Source organism: Octopus sinensis, linkage group LG17, assembly GCF_006345805.1.
Source record: "Octopus sinensis linkage group LG17, ASM634580v1, whole genome shotgun sequence".
NCBI lineage: Eukaryota > Metazoa > Mollusca > Cephalopoda > Octopoda > Octopodidae > Octopus > Octopus sinensis.
Window position 1 is genome coordinate 40,660,132 of NC_043013.1, and position 25,856 is coordinate 40,685,987.

The following is a 25,856-nucleotide window of genomic DNA, read 5'->3' on the forward strand; positions in this document are numbered from 1 at the left end:
AAAATGGGAAAAAATGACGGTAAATTTTTTTTTAAATCGTAGATTCATCGTAGACGCGCGCTAATACCCAGAAGGGCTTGATATGAATCACGACTATAAGATACCCGGTTTTGGTTAAACTGCACCGCAAAATGTGGGAGTAGTTAGGAATCTAAATCGTAGGAGTCAGACACACAACTTCACTTTTATATATAAAGATATGTGAAGACTTACCTAAGAAACGAGCTTTGCATTGAGTTGGGTTCAGTCTACCAATTCTGTTTATTTCCTCATGTATTTTATTAAGCCACTGCTGTGGTTTCACTGCTTTAGACTCCAAGACTTGTCGTGGGAGAACATTTTTCAGGCCTTTTCTGAAAAAAATTAATAAGAAAATATGTTATCAAAATCTAATATTCTTGACAAATATTATCAATAATTACAGCTTTGAAACCTAAATACTACCCTACACACATTTAGTGTTAATCATATTATGGTGATACTCTCTTACAACTATTGTGATGTCAAGAAGACACAATCAAACATATTGTGTGTCTGTGTGTATGTGTCTGTGTGTATGTGTGTGTGTGACAAGATTCTTTTGGTTTCTGCTAACAAATTCCACTCACAAAGCCTTGGTTGGTTTAGAGCTGTAGTAGAAGACACTTTCCCAAAGTGCCACACAGTAGGACTGAACCCTTAAATGTGTGTGTGAGCATACGTGTGATGTCCATTCTCTTAGAAAATAGAGTAATTTTTTTATGAGACTTTTTCCTTCTAGTCGTTTATAAGAAATTTGTATGATTTCAGTGGAGGAGAACCAGAGTCATTCATCCAGTAACCACTTCTAACATTGCTTAATTGCTAGTTTCAGCATCAACTGAGAAAAACTGATTCTGAACAATGTTTCTCTGACTTTATCATTCTATCTCCCTATGCTTAACGTATATTTACTTGCTTACAACAGCTCATCTGAAGTGATGACAGCATTGATCCAAGACACTCATCCACCTCTGCCCCCAGCACATTGTTTATCATGGGAATGGACATGGCTGACAAGGCCAATATGAGATATGAGAAAAATCCTGTGGCACTGGGAGCACTGATGATGAAGACATCTCCTCCTCTCTTCATACAGTCTCCTACATTTGGTATCAAAGTGCTCAAGAACCTCCATGTTTTCTGATTAACAGCAAAGGGCTCCAACTGATTGGGAAGGACACCACATAATATAAGGGACCACTTGAAATGATCACGGAATCAAAGTTTTGGATGTCCATGAGGCATACCACCAGTCTTGATCTCACTGAAAAGGACCATCCTTGAGAGCTGGCTACCAGGTATCTGAACCATATGGTCAACCCAGCTTAAGGTTTACAATCTACTTAATTTACTCAAATGGAGAAAATATAAAACTCCAGAGGAAAATCTTTTATGCCTTAAGTGTGTTTTCTCTATCCCTCCACACCCTTATTTTTGGAATACAGACTTTTGAGATTTTTTTGTCAATTGCATTAATTAAATTTTGAACTATTGGGTGTCCCTAATTGATATTTCCCTTGGGTATCACTATCTCTTTAACCACAGTTTACAATATTTTAAGGCACTGCAACATAAACATGCTCTTGGGCGTTGTATCAGTCCAGCTGGAAACCACCGATAAAAATACATAAATGTGAGTAGAGGATGAAACCATGCCTGTCACTAAGGAGGTGTACCGAACAGTACAGCCTCCTCACTATTCAATGGTGCACTCTCATATTTACCCCATTTTAGTGACTTCACTTTAGCATTACTACAAATTATTATCCACCCAGAATATTCTGAAGCACCCCCAGGCACCAAAGTCTGGCAATAGGTCTAGATGAAACATCAAAATGAGAAATAAAATACTTACATCTCAAGCATTGTTGACTGATCTTGTGAGCGGTGAAGGAGGGAAGCCAACACAGCAAGTTCAGTCTGCAAAAAAAAAATGAGAGAACAGTTTTACAGCTGGAAGTGAGAATAATAAAGAATCAGACAAGTCTAAAGCAATACTACAACTTTGAGATTCTAAAATTGACTAAATTAGTCTTGTGGAACAAGACACACATCATTATATTACCATGTATACACACATCTTGTATACACACACACATCTTTATATTACCATGTATACACACACATATACATACACACATCTTGTATACGTACACACATCTTTATATAACCATGTATACATATACATACACACATCTTTATATTACCATGTATACACACAGCTTGTATACACAGCTTGTATACACACACGCATCTTGTATACGTACACACATCTTTATATTACCATGTATACACACACATATACATACACACATCTTCATATTACCATGTATACACACATCTTTATATTACTATTTGGTGATGCAAACCATTGCTGCTTTTCATGGATTCTTCTGTGTCCCTCCGCAATTACAACCTATCATTTTCATGTCTCTCTTGTTGCATAATGTATACAGCATAGATGACAGGGCATATAAGATGTGTCGGTAGTTACCAAGGGCAAAGGTTAGCCTACCATTGACTTATGTTAATAAATTACCATATCGCACAGAATTTAATGGTCACACCTGGAATGTAAACCTCACCCCTCAACATCTAGTCCAAAGTTATCTGTCAACAGATATAGTGTTTGTGTTTATCAATGAAAGTGTTCACAAGTGTATAATGTTCTTTTTTTATATATATAAACATTTATGCATGCAACCACAAACATCAACAACATTCATATCATCGTTTTTATGGTTACATGTCATGAAAGTCTTCAATGTGTATGAGGCTTCGATGACCACGTGTCACAAAATTCTTCAATATGTGTTATGTTTCTAAGGTTACAGGTTGTGAAATCCCTGAATATGTATGATGCTTCTATGGCTATATCTACAACATTTCTATGGTCACAGATCACAAAAGCCCCCAATTTATGTGGTGTGTCTGGTGACATGACTGAGAACCATCTGTGTGTGTGTGTGTGTGGTGTGTGTGTGTGTGTGTGCATGCGCGTGCACATGTGACACTGACTTAGAATGTATAAAATATTGATTGAATTACTTACTATATATGAAGGATCCTTGGGCAGTGTTCCATTTGGGAAGACTAATAGGCGGCCATCAAGAAAGTTTTGTATAATCTGCAATATATAGAAAATATCAATGTCTTAGTTGAATTAGAGTAATCACTAATTACATTATTGAATTATTTTGATTATACAAACCATTCTAAATTCCATAATTTTTCAAAATCAACTTATTGGTTTCAGCCATCTGTTTGTGACCAAACTGGAGCACTTCCATGTGTACATGTTTGTTGTGTCACAATACAAGAGCATGGAATACTATTGCATCAGGATTTACCTCGTGCAACCTTCTTGTTGTATAGCCCCAGGTTGACTCAGATCAAGCAGACCTATGATCAAAGGCATTTCCAGCCATGCTGATCCCATCTTTCGGGGGGGCATCCAAGGCTGCATTATATCATTTTTCATTTTTTTTCCCTTAAGATACTAAGTTGTGATCTGAAGAAGATTTGACTGCTTTTCCTAACAAATCAGTCAATAGTGTTGAAACTCATTTTCACATCTAGGATATTTCATAGAAATACATTTCAACCCTAGCACATGACTGCTACATTAAATGTACCAGTCACAACATCCTGGTGAAAATCTTCTCTGTCAAAAGCTCACTCTTGTGATTCTGATACAGAACAAGATTCTCACAATTCTTGCTGAATTTGAATTCAGAATGTAAAGACAAACGAAATACCTCTAAGCATTTTGTCTGGCATGCTAACATTTCTGCCAGCTCACCACCTTAAATATTCTTTTCTACTCTAGGCACAAGGCCTAAAATTTTGGGGGAGAGGGCCAGTCGATTAGATCGATATATTAGATGGAAACTAAAAGAAGCCTGTTGTATATATATATTGGGTTGGCAACTGAGTTCCCGCCGTTTTTTTAATTTTGGAATTTATTGCATTTTTAAATTTTGGAATCTATTTTTTTCGAGAATTCTATTTTTTAATCATTTTGGAATCTATTTTGTTTTTTTCTAGTTAATTTTAGTTTATTTTCAGATCATTAAAATGGAATGTCAAGTTAAGAAAAATGAGCATTTTTGACACCTCCTTCTTTTTTGCTTTTAACCAAGGTTCTAAGGCTGCAAAAGCTGCTCACGGCATTTGTGCTGTGTATGGAGAGGGTGCCGTTGCTGAAAGAACCATTCATGATTGGTATGCCAGGTTCAAAAATGGAAATTTTGACCTCAAAGATGCACCTCATTCTGGCTGTCCAGTTGAGTTCAATGAAGAGCAATTGAACCAACTTTTGCATGCAAATTCTTGTTAAACGACAAGGGAACTGGCAGAGAAAATGGAATGCTCCCACACTGCTATAGAGAAGCATCTTCACTCGATGGGAAAGGTTCAGAAGTATGGAGCATGGGTTTCGTATGCTTTAAGTGACAACAACAAAAATCAACGAGCCACAATCTCTGCTGATTTGCTTGCTCGTCACCGTTCAACTCATTGGACACAAGCAACAATTTCTTTACCGAAACATTACTGGTGACGAAAAATGGTGCCTGTACATCAACATGAAGCAGCTTAAGGAATGGCTTAGCCCTGGTAGACAAGTGACACTGTGTGTGAAACAAGATCTTCATCCATGTAAAATGATGTTGTGCGTATGGTAGGACTGGGAAGGTATTATCCATTATGAATTGTTTGAACAGAACCAAACGGTCAACGTGGAACTCTATGTTCAACAGATGGAATGACTCAACACTGCTATTCAAGAAAAAAGACCTAATCGTCAGCATGGAGTTCTTCTGCTGCACAACAACGCCCACCCTTATATCGCCAATATGACCAAGGAAGCCATTCAAATGCATGGCTGGGAAGTGCCGCCACACCTGCTGTACTATTCTGATTTGGCACCAATGGATTTCTACCTTTTTCAATCTCTTTCAAATGCTTTGTGCAGAGTTTCATTCAATACTGATGCAGAATTGAGAGCTTGGTTGGGGATCAATTTTTTGAGTCAAAATTGGGTGATTTCTACCAACGAGGTATTGAAAAGCTTGTTGACTGTTGGAAAGAAGTTGTAAACAACAAGGGTGAATACATTGATTAATTAGTTGTTATTTTTTATTAAGCCTTTACAAAAATTTTAATTAAAAAAAGCGGCAGGAACTTAGTTGCCAACCCAATATATATATATGTGTGTGTGTGTGTCTGTTTGTTTTATGTACCCATAACTTAGCAGTTCAGCAAAAGAGACTGGTATTTATTCTACCTGGTATTAAACTGGTAGAATAAAAACCAGGCTTTGAAAAAAAAAAGTATTGCCATTGATTAGTTTGACAAAAAATTCTTCAAGCTGGTGTCCCAGCATGGCTGCAGTCTAATGATTCAAACAAGCAAAAGATAAAATTAATGAAGCAAACAAATGCAAACATCAACAAATTCATCATGAAATCAAAGATGTGGACATCTTACTTGAGCAAACATGAGATTTATGTAGACCTCATTGGTTCGTGGTTGAATTGGGAACATCCAGACATCTCTTTTGAAGATGACATCATAGGGTGTTGGCTTCTTTTGTAGATCAGCAGTAATGTCAAAGAAATATTCATGGCGTGAAATCCTATGGTAGCGAGGATTTGATCTAGCAGAATCTGAAACACAGGTTTATGAAATATTGAATGTAACTTTGAAAGAAAGAGAATAGAGAAATATGTGACATCATCATTATTTTTTTCATGTCCAGTTTTTCCATGCTTGATTGGGTCGGATGAAATTCATTGAGGCAGATTTTCTACAACTGAATGCTTTTCCTGTTGTCCAGCCTCACCTGTTTCCAAGCAAAGTAACATTTCCCCTCAATTGTTTGGATGTGAACAGCACAAGAAGGGGACATGTTTTCATGGTAGATTGCTAATGAATGACACCATTTGTATGGTGGGCATATTTGTTTACAGTTAGTGTGTGATGTCAAGGCAAAGGAGCATATGTCCATGCACACACACACATATCAAATCTACTCCCAAGGCTTTGGTTGACCCATGGTTATAATGTAACAGATGACATTTGCCAGTGGTGCTGCACACTGGGACTAAGGGGTTGAACCCAAAACCACATGGTTGTGAAGTGTAATTCTTAACCATATATATATATATATATATATATATACAGGTGTGTGTGATTGTGTATAGAAGAATATATTAATAAAAGGAATTCCAACCTTGTCTGATTTTCACATTTTATTTACAATCTTATAATGATATAATATAATATAATATAATATAATATAATATAATAAAATAATAGAATGTTAAATGTTCATTCTGATTGAATTAGTACTTTCATGCATTAAATTCTGCAATCTTCAGGTTCATGTAGTAGTGGTGACAGTCATGCTTCACAATTTTTGACAGTCAGAATATTTTTTGAAATATGAAATGAAAATTGGATGAAAAATGCTTATCCTTATATTCTTGAGTTTCCAAAAGTTTTGGAAACCAGAACATAAGGATAAACAGTTTCTTCAAACCTTCATTTCATATTTAAAAAAATATTCTGACAGTGGATATTTCTGAAGGAAATCAGGCTTAGCTTACCAGCTGATGCTCAGAAATGAGTAACTGGAAATTGGAGCCCTTCAGTTTATTGGCAACAAAGGGCCTCTCCATCAGAGTGAAAGGCTGACTGTATGATACCTGTGTGTGAACAGCTATACTACACAGCAGTGAAGCATATATATATATATATATATATATATATATATATATATATATATATACCAAGTTTTTCTCATTTGTGCATGCTAACATTATGTGTGCCCCAATGAATTTTTCCACATTCAGTATCCTTCTCTCATTTCATACATATGTATCACACATAGAAATGCTTTGTTTCTAACAAAGGTAAAAGATCCTTGAATTTATCCCATCCCAACCTTACTCACCTGACAGTGTCTTCATGACAACTATCTCCTCTATTAATTAGGTCACTGAGAAGCTTTCAGTTACTTTTAGTGAGCTTTCTGAGTAGTAGAAAGAATAAATTTCTTGAACAATAAGACATACTGGTCTCGCTGTACTAAACTCAAAATCTGTACTAATTACATTAGTGTAATAATTAAGTTGGTGTTAACATATTTAATGTAATCAGTATTAAAAGTCTAATTAGAAATATTTATGTGGTGGGGAAAAGATAGCAAAAGCTAAATATCATTTTAATTATTAGTAAGTATAGGAGACAACTTCAAATTGTTTCTGTGTTTAAAACTTCTTCAGTAAAGCAAAACCTCAGTTTGAGATAATCACTAATTTAGATTACATTAGGCAGGAAAAATGACCATATTTAAAATATACTCCACTGAAGTTAATTACACTGTCTGTCTATTTTATGGTACTGAATCTTGGACCCTGTACTAAAAACACATCAACCAGCTTGACAGTTTTCATATGCAATGCTTGTGTACTATCTCCAACATAAAATCGAGTGACCATATTCATAACAGTGTTGAAGCCATCCTCATCAAAATACAGCTCAGACAGTCAGGTCATCTCTCATGTTTGAGTGATAACAGAAGACAAATTAAAAGACAATCTGAAGTGATGCAACATTTCCTTTTCATCTTTGGAAAACGAAGCATCCAAACACAGGACTTGGCACCAGTCCTGCTTCTCCTCGGTTCAAAGATTTGAGCAAAGTCAACTTCAATATCAGGACCAACTTTGTGTACAAGCATGAAAGCATGCCAGTAAAACACTGCTCTTCTAAATGAAAACCTTACCTGTCATTGTGGTTTAGTGGGACAGAGCAAAGCAGACCTTGCTGTCCACTCAAGAAAACAACATATTAAATTATTCACAATCACTCGAGCAAACTGAGTCTTCAACTTGTTCCATTTGCCAAAAGGTTTACAAGACACCAGCAGGCCTCAAGAGACACATGCGTGCCTATATAACATGATTACTTATTTTATTGAACCCACATTTGTCATTCATGACGAGAGAATCCTTCATGTGTATATGTATATATATATATATATATATATATATATATATATATTATATATATATATATATATATATATATATATATATAATATAATATATATTACTCTTAACTTTTTAAAATATTTTTGATAAGGTTCGTTTTTTCAAGAAGAACCGAAACGTAAAATTTCTAAGAAAATTAAAATTTATCTTATATAGTGGCATTTTCAAACTTCTGTTATATATATATATATATATATATTATTTGTTTCCCAAGGAGTAGTCTAACCCTTTATCTTGTTGACTCCACTGTGGTGGGGGTGAGGGGATAAGTCTAATTCTTTATATCATCAGCTTCACAGGGATTAGTTTTGCTATTTGTCCCACTGGTTATTTTAGAGGGTGGCTTTACCAGTATCCTATTGGCTGCACTCAGAATAGTCTAAGTCTGTAGGATCACTCTGTTTACAAAAATTCAACATAAATTTATATAGAAATGTTACTTACTGATTACAAGGAAAAGTGAGTATTCTTCAAGCTCAATTGAATCTAAGACTCCCAGGCGTTGACCAATTTCTTCAATAATGTCTTTGACAAGCTAAAAAAAAATATCAATTTGTCATGTATTCAACATAACAGGTGTCAAGTATTTTGTGTGTATGCATGAAATTAAATAGATGACAAAAGAACAAGAAATTCATTTGCTTCCAGCTGTTTCTCTGAGGAAGCTATAAGGTGATGCACAAGCACTCAGCTCTTAGGGCACTGCATCTTATAGCGGAAACAGCTGTAAGCTAATGAAGCTCGGTGCATAATTTCTTGTTCTTTTGTCAGTTATTTGTTTTAATATTATTACTCTGTACTCAGCTAATGCTTTATTATTTATTCTGAAGCATATGTATATTGAGTTCTGACAGCAGATTATTACTTAGTATCATTATGCTTAAATGGTATATATATATACACACACACACACAAATTATATACATATATATATATATATATATATGACTATGGTACTTAAGTTAAAGGCACCAGAATTTAGTTTGGCATTATCCATATAATTCAAAACGGGGTGATTATAACCAAAATAAGCAAGAAGGATATCCAGAGGTAATGCAGTACAATTGTTTCATGCGACTCCATTTAATTGAACAATGCGATCATTTCATTACATCAATTTAAAATGTAATCGTCAGCTGCATAAAAATATATTTTTATGCAGCTGAAGATTGCTCTACATTTTAAATTGATGTAATGCTTGCATTATTCAATTAAATGGAGTTGCATGAAACGATCATATTGCATTACTTCTGGATATCCTTGTTGCTTATTTTGATATATATATATATATATATATACACACACACAAATTATATACATATATATATATATATATATATATATATATATATATATATCAGGATAAATTATATATACATTGTGTGTAACTTATCTTTCTATAAATGCAGTATAGCTGTGAAAACAGAAAGATTGTATATTTTACCCTTACATGTCAGAAAAAGTTGTCATCTCTCAGATATCGGCTGAGCACTCTACTAATTAAGCTAAACTACCAGCTGACAACAATTTCCATTAACTAAATGCTAAATAAATAGCTTCTTTTGAAATACAACAGCATATATAAACATACGTTTTTGTTTTTGGAAGCATTGAATGTGTATCGTATCATACAGACAAGAAAATAATATTTTGAATGCAGTATAGCTATGAAAACAGCAGAAAGATTATTTTACCCTTCTATGATGGAAAAAGTTTTTGGCAGACAAAAAGATAAATTATATATACATATAGAAAAATTTATATATATATGTATATATATAAAGTGACATTCAGATAGAACAGACATTTAAGAAAGAATCTTTGAATATTGAATAAAATAATTCACTGCTTCTTGATGTCCATTTCATTGTTTAGTCAAAAAGAAAAGTAGTGCCTATAACCCTTTTTAAGGGGTGTCAGACCAGTGGCAGGAAGATTTCCTCAGACTGGAAATTTAGTCTAAAAGCTTGCAACAGAGAAGGTTCTGCTAAAGGCACTCAAGAACCATGTGGTGATGGATCAGATTCTCTGACACCCAAGTAGGCCAGATTGAGATTTGAACTCTGAACATAAAGAACTGGTATAAATACAGCATGACACTCAATTGATTCAGATGCTTTGATAATTCTGTCAGTCAACTGCCTGAGATTGGTACTTTATTAATTGACTTTGGAAGGATGAAAAGCAAAGTTGGTCCCAACAGATTTGAAGTCAGAATATAGAGAACCAGGCATATTGTTCAACAGTTCTAGAGATTTGTAGTTAAATGGAAATTCTCTTAGGGGAAAGCTCTGGCATTCATTTCTAATATAACCAGAAAGTCCCAAATTTTGAATGACTGGTAATGTTGACTAATTGGGAACCAATTTTCAACTGCCACTTATTTCTTTATCACCAGAAAGATGAAAGACAGAGTTGTGACTTAAACTTGGGATGTGACAAAACCCTAGAAATTTTGTTCGATAATCTACAGATTATATAAAATCCTCCACCCCTCATTAAAATATTACTTACAGTTGATGATCTAACTTCAACTGTGTGTTTAGGTTTGTCCATTCCAGAGAAAGAGAAAAACTGAGATTTTGTCATTCTTCCTTCCTAAAAATAGAGAAAAAGAATATTATACAACGTAATATAATATTGTATATATGTATATGTAGATATGTATGTTGGTGTATGTACGTGTGTGGCATGTAAAAAGCACCAACCGAACATGTCCGATGCCAGTACTCCGAGACTGGCTCCTGTGCCAGTGGCATGTAAAAAGCACCATCCAAACGGGGTTGAGTTAGTGTGTGTAAAGAGGTGATTCCTATTTGCAATGCAACATCTGTCTGACTTAAATATTGTTTTTGAGTATGTAATATTTTGTATGAAAGTAAATTATGATTGAATTTTATCACAATACTGCAACAGCCAAATTCTTCATCTCATCTTCTTTGCTCACTTATTTCTGGGATAGTCATGGGTTCAGAGTCCTCAAGCACACCTTCCATTGGGTCCTGTCAGAAGGGAGGTAGGTGTAAAAGCCAAACTCACTAGCTTTAATTAGGTGCTCGTGTCTACCCTTTCCAAGAGTCATGAAACTTGGGTAACAATTGAAGGAGTATGATCTCAAATACCAGCAGGGTTTCCTCCGAAGAGTCTTTGGAGTACTGTTACTTAATAGACATCTACTTAGAGATCAGAGAGGCACGCCAAGTAGAGTCACCTTTTCCGAATTGAGAGATCATAGCTCTGACACTATGGCCATGGGGGTAAGAATGTTCTAGGAAAGAATCAATGGACAGGTTTTATGGGCAAAACCAACCAGTAGGAGACTCAGAGGTAGACTGCAAACAAGAAATAAAATCCTGTAGCAAAAATTTATCATCTTTGGTGAGTGGGTATGTGGTTCTCATGAAGCGTGCTCCTGGTGAATGTCAACTTAAAAATTTAAACACTTGGTCATCATTAATTAATAAGCTAATGAGTGGTTTTCTCACTACAAGTGTAATTTTAATTAAAATTTTGAGGCTCACAGTATTAAGTATGTTACCTACATCCACATACCTGCATTTTTCTTACTGAAGGTCTCCTTCAGTAATTGCCACCCCCAGTCATTCCTTTAACAAAAAAAATATTTACATCAATTAGAGAAATAGAGATAACTTACAGTAATATTTATAATTTCCTCTTCTAAAGGAACGTTCTTCCGACCTCCATATCGTAGAGTCTTTCTTAGGTTCTTCAAGCATATATCAGCAACAGCTGTGAACGGAGAGGGTAAAGATATTTATTCAGATTGAGGTGGGGAATATATCAGGAGTAGATAAGCAGGAAAGGCAGCAACACAGATAAGTAGATACAAGCAGAGACAGAGGGGATTATTATATTTTTTCCCTAAGAATTTCTAGTCGTTAACCACATGGCTATACTTGGTGTCTATAAGTTCATTTCAAAACCACACAGTTCCAGGTTCAATTCCACTGAACTATATGTTAGGCTAATATCCTCTACTGTAGCTTCAGAAGGACTAATAACTTGTGAATGACATTTGATAGCTGGAAATTGCAAAGGCCCATTGTGCGCGCACACACACACACACATGTATATGTACATGCATATATATATATACATATACATATTTATATAGGTGCAGGAGTGGCTGTGTGGTAAGAAGCTTGCTTCCCAATCACATAATTCCAGGTTCAGTCCCACTGTGTGACACCTTGGGCAAGTGTCTGCTACTGTAGCCTCGAGCTGACCAAAGCCGTGTGAAAAGATTTGGTAGACAGAAACTGAAAGAAGCCCATCATATATATGTTATATATATATATATATATATCTGTGTGTGCATGTGCTTGTCCCCAAATGGGGAGGCAGGGCATTAGGTGTACTGTTGGCAAATTTAAGGAGCATGGAGTTTTTGAAGGACACACGCTTATGGCATTAGGAAGGCATCCAGCCGTAGAAATTATGCCAAAGCTGACACTGGAGCTCAACATGGGCCTGATGCTCAAACCATCTAATCCATGCCAACATATAAAACATGTTAAATAAAGATTAATATACATAAATATATACACACACACACATAGATATATACACATATATGTTGGGGATGGAGGTGGTTACTATCTCATTTCTGGATGCCTTTAGTGGAAATTTCAGACAAAAGATAACTTCATCTTTTCTTCCCACCAGTCAACTGAGACTCTGGAAAAAGACTATGGGTGCTGTATTTCCACCTTAGGTTAAAAATGATCTTTCAATAAGTTATCAAAAGCATTTAGTGTGTCTAGGGAGAGGCAATATGCAAACATTAACACATGCACTGGTTCAATTCCACTCCTTTATAATTAATAAACTGGTTAAATATCCAACTAACTATTTGGTTTATTTTTTAATCAAGTTAAACAAAGAATTGATTAGTTACTTGGATATTTAACCAATTGGCTAATCATAAAACCAGTGCATGTCCTCATCATTGTTTAATGTCCACCTTCCATGCGGGCATGGGTTGGATGGTTTGACAGGAGCTAGCCTGGCAGAAGACAGCACCAGACTTTTGTGTCTGTTCTGGTATGGTTTTTATAGCTGGATGCCCTTCCAAACTCCAATCACTTTACAGTATGGACTGGATGATTTTTACGTGGCACCAGTGTGAGTTAATATTTGCTTTATGACTTTCCTTAGATACACTGAAATTTGTTTCAACACACCAATTCACAAAAAGAATTTTGCAAACCAGGTACTCAAAATGAAGTTACCAATAATATTTGATATCACTTTCTATACTCACTGCAAATGTTATTTGGATCTGATGTGTCTGTGGCAGCAATTGTCAAATACTTCAGAAGGTAGGGTTTCAGTGTACCAGAGCAGTCATTGTAGGCTGCAAATAATGCGAAAAATCTCCAGGCACGGATCAAGCTTTTCCTGAAAAATAGAAATGAAAGTGATTTGCTTTTCTCTCTTTTTCTCTCCTGAAATTAAACTTTTTGAAATTATACAATTTAGTTTAATGCGAATATAACGAGACAGACAGAAAACTGTATTCTTCCCTTTACAGTGTTGCTTTCCCTTTTTATAAGATGGTAGGCTGTGAACCAAGAGATAATTGGTTGCTATTTCTATTTAGTTGACCAAGGTGTCTTGGGGAAATTTTGAACCTGGGTTCTCATTCCTAAGGTACTTTTCGATGTTGTTATTATTATTATTATTAAGGTCACTGCTCGAAATCGAACTCAGAATCTTAGGGTCAGTAGCCCGCATTCTTAACCACTATGCCATATGCTCATAATAATAATAATAATAATAGTAATAATAATAATAACAATAGTAATATCGAAAAATACCTTAGGAATGAGAACCCAGGTTTGAAATTTCTCCAAGTTACCTGATAATGGCTGGAGGGTATATCAGCTGAAATGCTGTATTAACAACAAACAAGATGAGGACTAATACCCATTGAATGGAAATAATGGTACATTCTGATACGGAGTCAACTTTGATTGTAAGTGGCAGTCATGTTTCGTGTGTGTATCTATCTTCATTTCAACTCAGACTGAATAAACCTTTGATTAAAGAGGTTCCATCCACTCACAAGTCTTTAGTCGGTCTGAGGCTCGAGTAAAAGACACTTGCCCATAGTGCCATGCAGTGGGACTGAACTGGGAATCATGTGGTTGGGAAGCAAGCTTCTTACCACACAGCCACATCTGCGCCTTCATTCAACTAAAAAAAATTCAACTGTGGCCCCAGCATGGGCATAGTCTAATGACTGAAACAAGTAAAAGATAAAAGAAATAAAAGACATGTGATATCTGCCCAACTGTGAAGGGAATAGCTTTAAGAGTAGTATTCTGAGATTCTGTTTCCATAGCTGCCACTTATAATTGACAGTATCTGTAATTTCTGGAATGTTATAGCTTACACAAACATAGGGCAACAGGTATACACAGGATATTTAACCCTTTCTCTAACATGGTATTTGCATTACCCACACCCAGCTTAAGTTTCATAAACACACATACCATAGGCAAACACAAAACAAACCAATTATTACAATGTTTACTCACGCTTTAGGACTTTTGTTATTTGTTGTCTGCTTACACAGTTGACAATACACTTCATCTCTTAACTCAGGGTACTTGTGGCAGATCTGCATAATTGAGACAAAACAGAGGAATAAGTTAAAACACTGTAACCTTATATATTTGTGTGTGTGTGTGTGCTTGTGCATATCTACAGAGGTAGTAATGAAGATAAACAGAATTATGCTTAAGATATATATATATATATATACGTTTATATATTTGTTGTGCAAGACTTTTTATGTGAAGTCATTTTGCCAGTTTAGCCAATAAAATCACACGCACTATATATTTGGTGTTACTTTGCTTCAGTGTTATTTATTTTTTACATTAATCTTAATCTTATTTCGGCCAGAGTTCTTTCGTTACACTCCTGTGACCGCATCAGTGGTCCTTTGTTTTCTTCTTTCTTATTTGTGTCTCTCCTTACTAACCGTCAGCCATTTTGTATATATATATATATATACAAAATGGTTGACGGTTAGTAAGGAGAAGTTTCAGGAAATCCATGCTTCCTGAAACAGCTGTCAAGTTAAGAAATTTTGTGTTTCTACCTCCACGTCAGCTTAACTTGAATTTCTCTTATAAGCATTCTTTTTGCCATGGACCTAGTCCTGCATGAAGAATTTGGGAATAGTTTGAGCACTACTACATGTTTTCTATACTGAGTATATCCAGCTCCCACCTATGTATTTATATATATGTGGAGCTTATAATGAATGACAAAAGAAGTACTCAATAGCATAACATAGAGTGTAAAAGTTTATTCAGGTTTCAAGTTGAGCCTTGGACCAAGTTACTCTGGAGATTTCCCAACATTTGCTGGTTTCTTGACTGGAATAGGCTTTATTGTTTGAGGAACTGGTACCTTGTCAGGAAAGCTCCCGAATAATAGGCTACTGGATTACTTTATTTAAAGTATGTACATGCACATGTGTGTATATGTATATGTTGAAGAAGCATATCAAGTGGTTTGGTTGATAAGAATCTTTAGTGAAACTTGAAGGTCATGATCAAGCTCTCCTCCCTCATTCCCTCTTTTCCATTTGCAAATAAATAAATATTTGACTACATCGTGTACTGAGTCCCTTTCTCAGTCAGTGTTTGTTGACTTTAGATATTAGGATCACACACACACACACACACACAGAACAGCTATAACAGAAATATAGCAACAATAATAAAAATAATGGTTTTTTAAAAAGAAAATAATAATAGTCATAATAATAATAATTTGAAAGCAAACACCTCTGTGTTGCAAAAATGCATAATAGACACTTGCTCTGAGACATTATGTTTAAACAAAAGGCATTTGTTGTATAAATATGATTACCAACAATAGAACTACTGTGTGTGTGTGTGTCTGTGTGTGTGGTGGAAACTGGCCAACAATAGATAGTTTTTCATTTGTTAAATTTGATATGGATTGGGTAGAAATATTTACTTCTGACTGCCGAATATTTATATCTATCTTGCTGTTAACAATACACAGTTCTAATTTCTTCACATATGGAGAATATTGGTGATCTTTTTTGTCTTTTATTATTTTTGCTAAATTTTTCTGCACTACTTCCTATGCATGTCTCTAGATAGCAGTGCAATGTAAACAGCAAAAGAAGGCTAACAATGTCACTGCAAGTGACATTGTTAGCCTTCTTTTTTTTTTTCAAAACTTCTACTCTTCATATCAGAATATGTAAATAAATGGTGCAGTTGTGTCTGTGAAGTTAAGAAATTGGCTTCACAGCCATGTGGGTTTGGGATCTTGATCCCACAATATGTCACTGTCTTCTACTACAGGCTGATCAGTGCTTTATGAGTGATAGATGGAAACTGTATGGAAGCCTGTTGTGTGTGTGTGTGTATTCATGTATCAACATTGTTATTTAATGTGTCTTCCATGCTGGTATAAGGTGGACAGTTTGACAGGATCTGATGAGCGTTTGACAGGATCCTTTTGCTCATCAGATCCTGTCAAGTGCCAATGCTTACTTTGGTACTGTTTCTAAAGCTGGATGCCCTTCCTAATGCCAGCTATTTTACAAAATATACTGGCTGTCTTTTTCTTGGCACTAGCACTAATAGTGACATTGCCAAGTAATTCACAAAACAAAAATGCCCACTCAACAAAGTGTATATATCCGTGTATTTATGTACACATGTCTATATGTATATATGCACCTGTGTGTGTCAATTTGTTTTCACACATTTTTACTTGACGCTGCTTCAGTGGTGACATTTATGTCTCCCACAAACAAAACTATGGCTGTAGTTTGATAGGAATAAAGAATTTTATTTGATAAAACAACAGGGTGATATCAGGAAGAGTATCCATCCATAGAATACTGCTTCAGCATGTCTCATTCAACCCATGCTAGCATGGAAAAGATGAATGTAAAATGGATAATGATGAAGATGAAATGGATTATCATTGTTGATGATAAATATTCTTGTTTGATTAGTGGAGCTATTTAAATCGTATTGTAAGTGGGCAATTGTTCCTCAGACTGTTGTACCCTTAATGTAATTCTTGGTTGGTGTCATCACCATGACTGGGTTCTTTATCCCTTATACATTCAGATTACTCTGTCAAATGCAATGCTTATTTATTCACATTGTTTTGAATTAACCATGCATTGTCTTATAGCTTTGAAATTTCAATGATGTAATTATTTATATTGGGTCAACCCATAAATAAAGTGTTTTTTTTCAATTGCATGAACTAAAAGTTGGAGGGGGATGGAATAAACTACCAGCATCAATTTGCTATAAAAGCAGGTAGTAATTTTAACTTGTGCTTATTCTTAGTGCAAGTTTTGAAGAGTGCAGTTCAAATTTAACAGTTATTTTTTCAAAGCTATAATGGAAGTGACAAAGAATATTTGGCATATTTTGCTTTATGAGTTCAATAAAGGCAACAATGCAATGGAAAGTGTGAGGAATATTAATGCAATATATGGGAATCAGACAATAAGCATAAGCCAATGTATGTCAACGGTGGTTCCAGAAATTCTGAGATGGAAACTACAACCTAGAAGACGAGCCTCATCCTGGAAGATCAGTAGAGCTCAATGAGGACATCCTGCAAACCCTGGTGGAACAAAATCCCATTGTAACTGTTGGGGAATTTGCAGAGAAGCTTGGATTTGGTCATTCAGCAAGTCATTCAAGTCAGTGCTAGAAGAAAGACAACCATCTTTGGCTTCGAGACAAAAGGTGTTCCTCCATCAGAATAATGCTCAGCTACATACAGTGAGGATGACATTCCAAACGCTGGAGCAGTTTGAATGGGAAATGATACTCCACCCACCATACTCGCTGGACATTGTCCCATCTGATTATCATTTATTCTGCAGTCTTCAAAATCATTTGGAAGGAAAAGATGTGAATTCTGCAGACAAGGTCAGAACAGTATTGAAAGAGTATTTTTTGTCACAGACAAGTGAATTTTGGAAGAGGGGTCTTGCAAGTCTACCAAATAGATGGAAGATCATTGTAGAAAATGAAGGAGAGTATACTTTAGGTTAAAAAAGAACTTAGTTTATCTTAATTATGAAAAATAAAAGAAGTATAAAAAATTTGCATTATTTATGAGATGACCCAATATTTAGAATGACATTGTAGGGTGTCCATGAGAGTCTGCTTTTGGCCAGTTTGAACATCAAACAGGTAGAATATTTGGGTTGCATATGGGCAACTTGAATGCTAAAGGGTTAAATTACAAGGTTCAGTCCTTATATTAAGTGTTGACTGGTTGAGTATCCCATAGATACTTCTACCCTTGATGTAGTCCTTAAGCATTCTTAGCACGATAGTGTGTATGACATGGTTGGTCCGTTTGGAATATGACTATAGTTTGACTGTTAAAGGTTGACATAGCTCTCAACGACTCAAAGCTACTGCAAAAGATGTTCACCTAAAATGTTATGTAACAATATTCAGCACAAGATTTTTATATGTGTAAACTTTAGACATTAAAAGATGATGATGAAATCAACTTAACTGTTTTGCTGTGTCTGCTTTGCTTTTATTCACGTCCCATACATGAACATTCATACACAATTATACATACATGCATGAACACTTACACAGTTATATAATGCATCTGCTTATAGACCTAGTTTCTAATCAGAAAATCTTAAGGGTTGTTATGTTTGATATTTTAGATCTTTTATTTTATAATAATGAAAGAATGTTTTAAATGTATTAACTTTTACATAAACTACACAATAAAACTCAGCTGAGCAGTGGAAAACTGAAGTGTTTTTTTTTATATACAATATGTAAGTGCTTGTGTATGTGTTTCTGTTTGTGTATGTCTGGTTGGAGATTAGTAACTACTTCAACAGAAAAACCAGATTTTGTTTTGATAGTTCTTTAATTGATATTCTTGTTATTTAGTTGGCACTGCAGGGTCCCACAGATTAGACCTGTTGGAAAATTAAGTGCTGTTCCCTAAAGATTGATATTTTATATAAGAGGGGAGGCAAAAAAAATTCAATGGATGTTGAAGTTCAAGTGGTTTTTGTTGATTAGATCTTGTATGAATTTGGATCTCAGACAGTTGTAATTGGTGGTGTTCTGGTAATTTGTTTGTCCTTCTACAGTTTGACACATTCAGTTGTTGTTTAACCCAAGGCAAGTTTACCCTGATGCAGTAGACTTATGATCAAGGGTATTCCAGCTGTGACCACTGTGTTTTTTCTTCAAATATAGTGTATATCAGACTAAGACAGTAGAATGGGATTGTTTTTAATGGATTGTTTTTAATAAGAGGAAAAATATCATCCATGACACTTGTCAGGGCCTCCAAGACAGCAAAATGAAAGAAGGAAAATATCCTGTTTCAAGATTTGCTTGAAATGCTTGTAACAAAGTGAAGTTCACTAAAGGCATCCCAAGAATTATGTAGAGGTGTTAAAGTGGGTGACAGATTAAGTTTACCATGCAAAATAAAGTGAACAACTGCTATTTCTAGCAATTTGAGTGACCACATTTGCTGGTGAACGTATGCTACAGTTGAAATTTAAAATTGTTAACTTCATAAAGAATCTCTCCACACACCCAATGTTATGAGTTTCATGTTCAGTGTTGTTTGTGGAGTGGATTCAATCCAAGTTAATGGTTTAAATAACAAATATAGCTTACAGAGGTCAACTTTTTATTTACTTTTGTAACTGACTGGTACAAGCAGAAGAAAAATTCACAGGTGATAAATGTTCAGTTTAATAGTTAATTTATACCAGAGTATATTTAGTGGGATTAATTGAATAAAATATATTCCTCTCTAACATTTAATAAAGAATAAAATATACAATTATACACAAGAGTGTCCATAAATTATCTTTGCAATGTTCACACAATTTTCTTGACAAGTGTAGCATGAAGCGTTCCAATATTTCTAATAAAACTTTATTTGTATGCCTTTGTTTTCCAATAAACTCTCCCGAGTTATCCTTATTTTCCATTTTTTTCCTGAATTTTTCAAATTGTAACGATAATTTATGAACACCCTCGTGATCTTACAATATACACAGATAGTTAAATTTTATACAGTCATTAGCTAACTAAATTATCTATCAGTATTTTAATAAAATAGAGACAGTGAAAATATCATAGCAGCTAACTACCTTTCATTGGTATGTCAGAGAAAGGAGGAGGAGAAGGAAGCACTGCTCATTATATCAGTAGATTTTGTCATGGAAAAGGGATTAGTTTATCATGAACATAGCTGGTCACACTACAGAAAGTGGTGCAGCCAATGTAGCCAACCTGAGCAACTCCAATCTACATTTACAGAAGAAATCTGGACAGCAGCAGCAAAAAAAAAAAAATGGGTATCTCCACTTATGGTACCCAAAGACCAAGTGATGGTCTTAGACTAAGGCAGGCTATAGTGGGATTTGAACTCAGAGCACAAATAAAGGGAAACAGATAAAGCAAAGCATCTACTGTCTAAAGTTAAAACTTTATCATCATCATCATCCTTTAACGTCCATTTTCCATGCTGGCATGGGTTTGACAGGAGTTGGCCATCTGGAGAGCTGCACCAAGCTCCAATTGTCTGTTTTGGCATAGTCTCTGCAGCTTGATGCCCTTTCTAATGCCAACCACTTTACACAGTGTAGTAGGTGCTTCATACATGGCACCAGTATGGGTGCTTATATAAGTGGCACCAGCATGAGTGCTTTTTATGTAACACTGACCTTCGAATACAAGAAACTGGAATAAATACTTCAAGGCATTTTTTCAGATGCTCTACTGATTCTAGAGTTTAACTTACTGCAGAAACCATTCTACACACTCCTCTAGAACTTACGATCCAACTGCCCCATCCCTTAGTGCTCTTCACCTCAAAGTTTTCTGGCCAATCCATAAAGTCACCCACCTCGATCTTCCCTCTCAAATACTCCTCTCTGAGTAGTGAGAGCTTTCACCTCTTCCCTCTATCTTGCAAGTTACATGGTAACCTCACTAGTGCTGGTGGCATGAAAAAAAAAAGCACTCAGTACCCTCTTTAAGATGGTTGGCATCAAGAAGGGCAACCAGCTGTAGAAACCTTATCAAAGCTAACATTGGCGTTCAACCTCTCGAAACTTGAAACATGGAAAAAGTGGACACAAAAGTGCCAATGATGATGAATATATCTATAACTAAATTCTATCCATTTGATAGAACTTATGTTGGCCTTTCAGGAGGCTGTAGTCTTTAGAAGCTTTCGACTTACCTTCAGTATTCTCAGAGCACACTGTGTGTCCTGCTTGCTTTGAGGGAGATCTCCCATGAATGTCATCAATTCTGAAATAATATTAGATGGAAAAAAACAGGGTCAGTATTATTTTAAGAACAATTGCATTTGTGATTAATGTATCTTACAGCATTGGTGGTAGTGGCAGTTGTGGTGGTGCTTGTTTAGCCTCGGTCAACCTTGTTATAACAGACATATTTATGATGAAAGGTGTTCCGTCCTTGACCATCTTGTCATTTTTAGAAGTCCTTCAGGTTAATGAAATAAAATACCAATCAAGCACTGGCTTTAATTTAATTGATTATGCACACCTTAATATCTGTGACCTCATAAGGCAGCGAGGTGGCAGAATCGCTAGCATGTTTGGGCAAAATGCATGGTGGCATTTCATCCCTCTTTATAATCTGAGTTCAAATTCTGCTGAGGTCGACTTTGCCTTTCATCCTTTTGAGGTTGAGTACTGGGGTTGATGTAAGTGACTAAACCCCTCTCTTGAAGGTGCTGACCTTGTGCCAAAACTTAAAACCAATATCTGTGACTTCATGCCAGTGTAAAAAGCAATATTACCAGGGTGAGGTGTATTACATTAAAAGGGGTTACTTTCACATCTAAAACTAACTCTGTCTCTGGATCACAAGGATACATTATAATACCATAAATCTAGTGAAGTCTTCCCATTTTGAAGACTGTATGATTTGATTCAAGAGAAATTTGGCTGCTATTTCTACCATACAAAGGCCTCCCTCATAGTGCTGAGATTGACATCATGTGATGTGAAAATAGAATTGGAGAGAGAGAGAGTGAGTGTTATAAATCTTAATTGTTTTTTATAGCTTAGTGGGAGGAAGAACAGCAGTACCCATGACCCTTGATGCTGATGGGAAGAAGGGAAGAATTAATCCTTCGATTTGAGACTTAGTCGCTTTACTCAGCTAAAGAGATCCAAGGGCCAGATGGTGGAATTAAACTAGGTAACGGATTAAGTTTGCCATCGAAATATGGGAAGAGGTCTCTCCAATAGGCTTCCATACATTTTCATCATCATCATCACTTAATGTCTGTTTTCCATGCTGGTATGAGTTGGATGGTTTGACAGGAGCCACACCATGTCCCCTTGTCTGTTTTGGCATGGTTTCCATAGCCGGATGCACTTCTTAATACCAACCGCATTACAGAGTGTACTGGGTGCTTTTTACATGACACCAACTCTAGTGATTTTAATGTGGTACCACATTTTCCATTTACTAAATTATATTTACAATCCAGGTTGATGATAGAGGATACTTGGTGTGTTAATAGAAGGAGGATATTAGGAGATTTATAAATATGTTATAATAATGTATTCTACACTACCATTGGAATATTGATTTTTAATGTTGCTACAAGGTCACAAATATTGGAGAAAAGTGTAATCGATTGAATAGATGCCAGTATTTCCCCAGTACTTTATTTTATTGATTTCCAAAGGAATAAGAAGCAAAGTTGGCTTCAGTGGGACTTGAACTCAGAACATAAAGAATCATACTGCAAAGCCTTTATGCCTGATACCCTACTGATTCTATGAATCACCAATCCACTGCCCTTACCAATTGGCCTGGATCTCTGTGGTTATGACAACAAGAATTAACTGAACAGCCCCCTCATGAAATTAACATGCAAGTGGCTGAACACTCCACAGATACATACACCCTTAGTGTAGTTCTCAGGGAGATTCAGCATGTCACAGAGTGTGACAAAGCTGACCCTTTTGAATTACAAGTACGATTTAATTTTTGACAGCTGAGTGGACTGGAGCAGTGTGAAACAAAGTGTCTTGCTCAAGGACACAATGTATCACAGGGAATCAAACTCACAACCTTACAATTGTGAACTGAATGCCCTAACCACTAAGCCACATACCTTCACACCTTACACCATTATGATACATCGTGGAGGCACGTGGCTTGGTGGTTAGGGTGTTGGGCCCAAGACTGTAAAGTTGTTCTTTCAATTCCTGGACCTGGTGATGCATTCTGTTCTTGAGCAAAACACTTCATTTCATGTTGCTCCAGCCCACTCAGCTTGTGGAAATGAAATAATCCTGCAATGGACCAGTGTCACATCCTGTGGGGAATAAATATACCACAGAAATGAGGAAACCCGACCTATGAGGCAATATGACTTGTGAAGGTGCATTATATGTTATTGCTACATATAATTCGGAAGAATGCCCTCAACAATGTCTCTTCTTTGAACAGAAGCAGTTACTATATTAAAAGACACAACATTATCATACAGAGTACTGAAGTTGCAGAAATTCATGAAATAATATATTTCAGTTAAGATAAAATGATACATGAAACTTGATCAGCAAATTTAGATATTTTTTAAACCATTTTCCCAGTAGAACTGCTCATTTAACACTTTCCAAGAACATTTTGCAGCTGAAATCTAAAAAAAAACAAACTAATAACAACTTCTTTATAGATTAAATTCCTGCTATCGTTAACTCTGTGGGGGTCGTAGTACAAGTGTTCTTGCTGCAATTTCTACATCAGGAATTTTCTTTGAATTGTGTTAATTCTGTTTTCAGTCTCCCCCGCCCCCAAATATTTTCCTATTCTGTCAAAATAATAATCTCATACATAAATTTCTTGCTCTGTGGATGAATTGAAATTAAGGAAAACATTTGATAGAGGTACCCTTTATCTTTTATCTGTTTCAGTCATTAGACTGTGGCCATGCTGGGGCACTGCTTTGAAGAAATTTTAGTTGAATGAATTGATCCCACCACTTTTTTCATCAAGTCTGCTACTTATTCTATTGGTCTCTTTTGCCAAACTGATAAGTTACGGGGGACATAAACACACCAACAACAGTTGTCAAGCAGTACTGGGACACACACATGTATACATATATGTATATATACAACTGGCTTTTCTCAGTTGCCATCAACCAAATTGACCCACAAGCTTTGGTTGACCCAAGGTTATGATTGAAGACACTTGCTCAAGGTGTCATGCAGTGGGATTGAACCTGAAATCATGTGGTTGGGAAGCAAGCTGCTTCTTACCACACAGCCACGCTTGTGTCTATAAATAACAGTAATGATCTTCATCTCTGTGATATGCTGTGAAACAAGATGTTTGACAATATCAGACACAATAATATGTTAACAAATAGGTTATGTAAATATACTCACCACTGAATGATTCTAAAGCCAGTTGGTTTAAATCCTCATTACTTAACATCAAAAGAGATGAATGGATTGGGGACTGAAAAGAAAAGAAAAAAGCCATTAGATTATTAGGAAACCTTTGTACGATTTCAAATTCTTTAAACTATCATTTAGAAGAGGGTGGGACATACAAAGTTTCAATGACATTGTGCACTTTGTCACTTTGTTAGGGAATTTTTCAATCAAAAGTGAGCAAATGAATTGGAAGAGGTGGCTTCTATATTCACCAAGTTTCAATCCATTTGATTTCTTTTTATCATCATCATCATCATCCTTTAGCGTCCATTTTCCACACTGGCATGGGTTGAACAGTTTGACTAGAACTGGCAAGCTAGAAAGCTGTACCAGGTTCCAATTGTCTGTTCTGATATGGCTTCTACAACTGGATGCCCTTCCTATACGGTGTGTGTGCTGGATGCTCTTAATGTGGCACCAGTATGAATGCTCTTACGTGACGCTGGCACAAGTGCTTTTCACATGGTACTGGCAACAGCACCCCTGGAGACTAATGGGGGATTAAAAAGACTACTGTTTATAACAACTAAAACTCATTTTACACATTACTTGTAGGCTAGCATAACTAATATGATTCAAGAAATAAACATGAGCTGTAAAATAGAAATATATGGAATCTCAGAATTGCATCACAGTTTGTATGCGAAATGATGGTAAACATATTGAAAATTAATGCTCTCAAGAGTAAGTCTAGATTAAAATGTAATAAATTCTTTCATCTTTTCTCTTCATGGATTAATTCTGCCATGTATGGAATTAAATATATATAAATTTAAAATTGCACAAAGGTTTTAATAAATCTTGTATGTTTTTAATAAATTAATTTGTGTGTATATGTGTATGTATGTAAATTTCTATGTATGTATGTGACACTTGGTAACCACACAGGTACTGGTGCCACATAAAAAGTGCCTATGCAGGCACCACATACAAAGCTCTGGTGCCAGCATCATGTAAAGAGAATCCTGTGTTGGTGCCGCATAAATAGCACTTATGCTAGTGCCACATAAAGAGTGCCTGTGCCAGGCCACATATAAAAGAAAACACCCATGCTGGTACCATATTAGGAAGCACCTATGTGGTGTTGCATTGTGAAGCACCTGTACTGGCATGACAAAGAACAGCAACGCTAGCATTCTGTTAACCCTTTTGTTACCGTATTTATTTTGAGATGCTCTGTGTTTCTTTCAATTAATTTTGAATATAACATAGAATTT

General features: G+C 35.7%; 1 protein-coding gene across 6 annotated transcripts in view; it reads right to left on the reverse strand.

Moving 5' to 3' along the window:
• LOC115220897 (unconventional myosin-XV) overlaps positions 1-25,856 on the reverse strand; it is a 455,449-nt gene that overhangs the window by 16,817 nt on the left and 412,776 nt on the right. For all 6 annotated transcript variants that reach the window (XM_036510507.1, XM_036510509.1, XM_036510508.1 and 3 more), the window contains 11 exons: positions 24,589-24,661; positions 21,387-21,457; positions 14,645-14,727; positions 13,366-13,502; positions 11,737-11,831; positions 10,596-10,679; positions 8,526-8,616; positions 5,512-5,690; positions 3,074-3,148; positions 1,877-1,941; positions 214-353 (listed from right to left, as the gene is read on the reverse strand). In XM_036510507.1, coding sequence (XP_036366400.1) covers positions 214-353; positions 1,877-1,941; positions 3,074-3,148; positions 5,512-5,690; positions 8,526-8,616; positions 10,596-10,679; positions 11,737-11,831; positions 13,366-13,502; positions 14,645-14,727; positions 21,387-21,457; positions 24,589-24,661 — 1,093 coding nt within the window. The remainder of the gene's footprint in view (positions 1-213; positions 354-1,876; positions 1,942-3,073; positions 3,149-5,511; positions 5,691-8,525; positions 8,617-10,595; positions 10,680-11,736; positions 11,832-13,365; positions 13,503-14,644; positions 14,728-21,386; positions 21,458-24,588; positions 24,662-25,856) is intronic.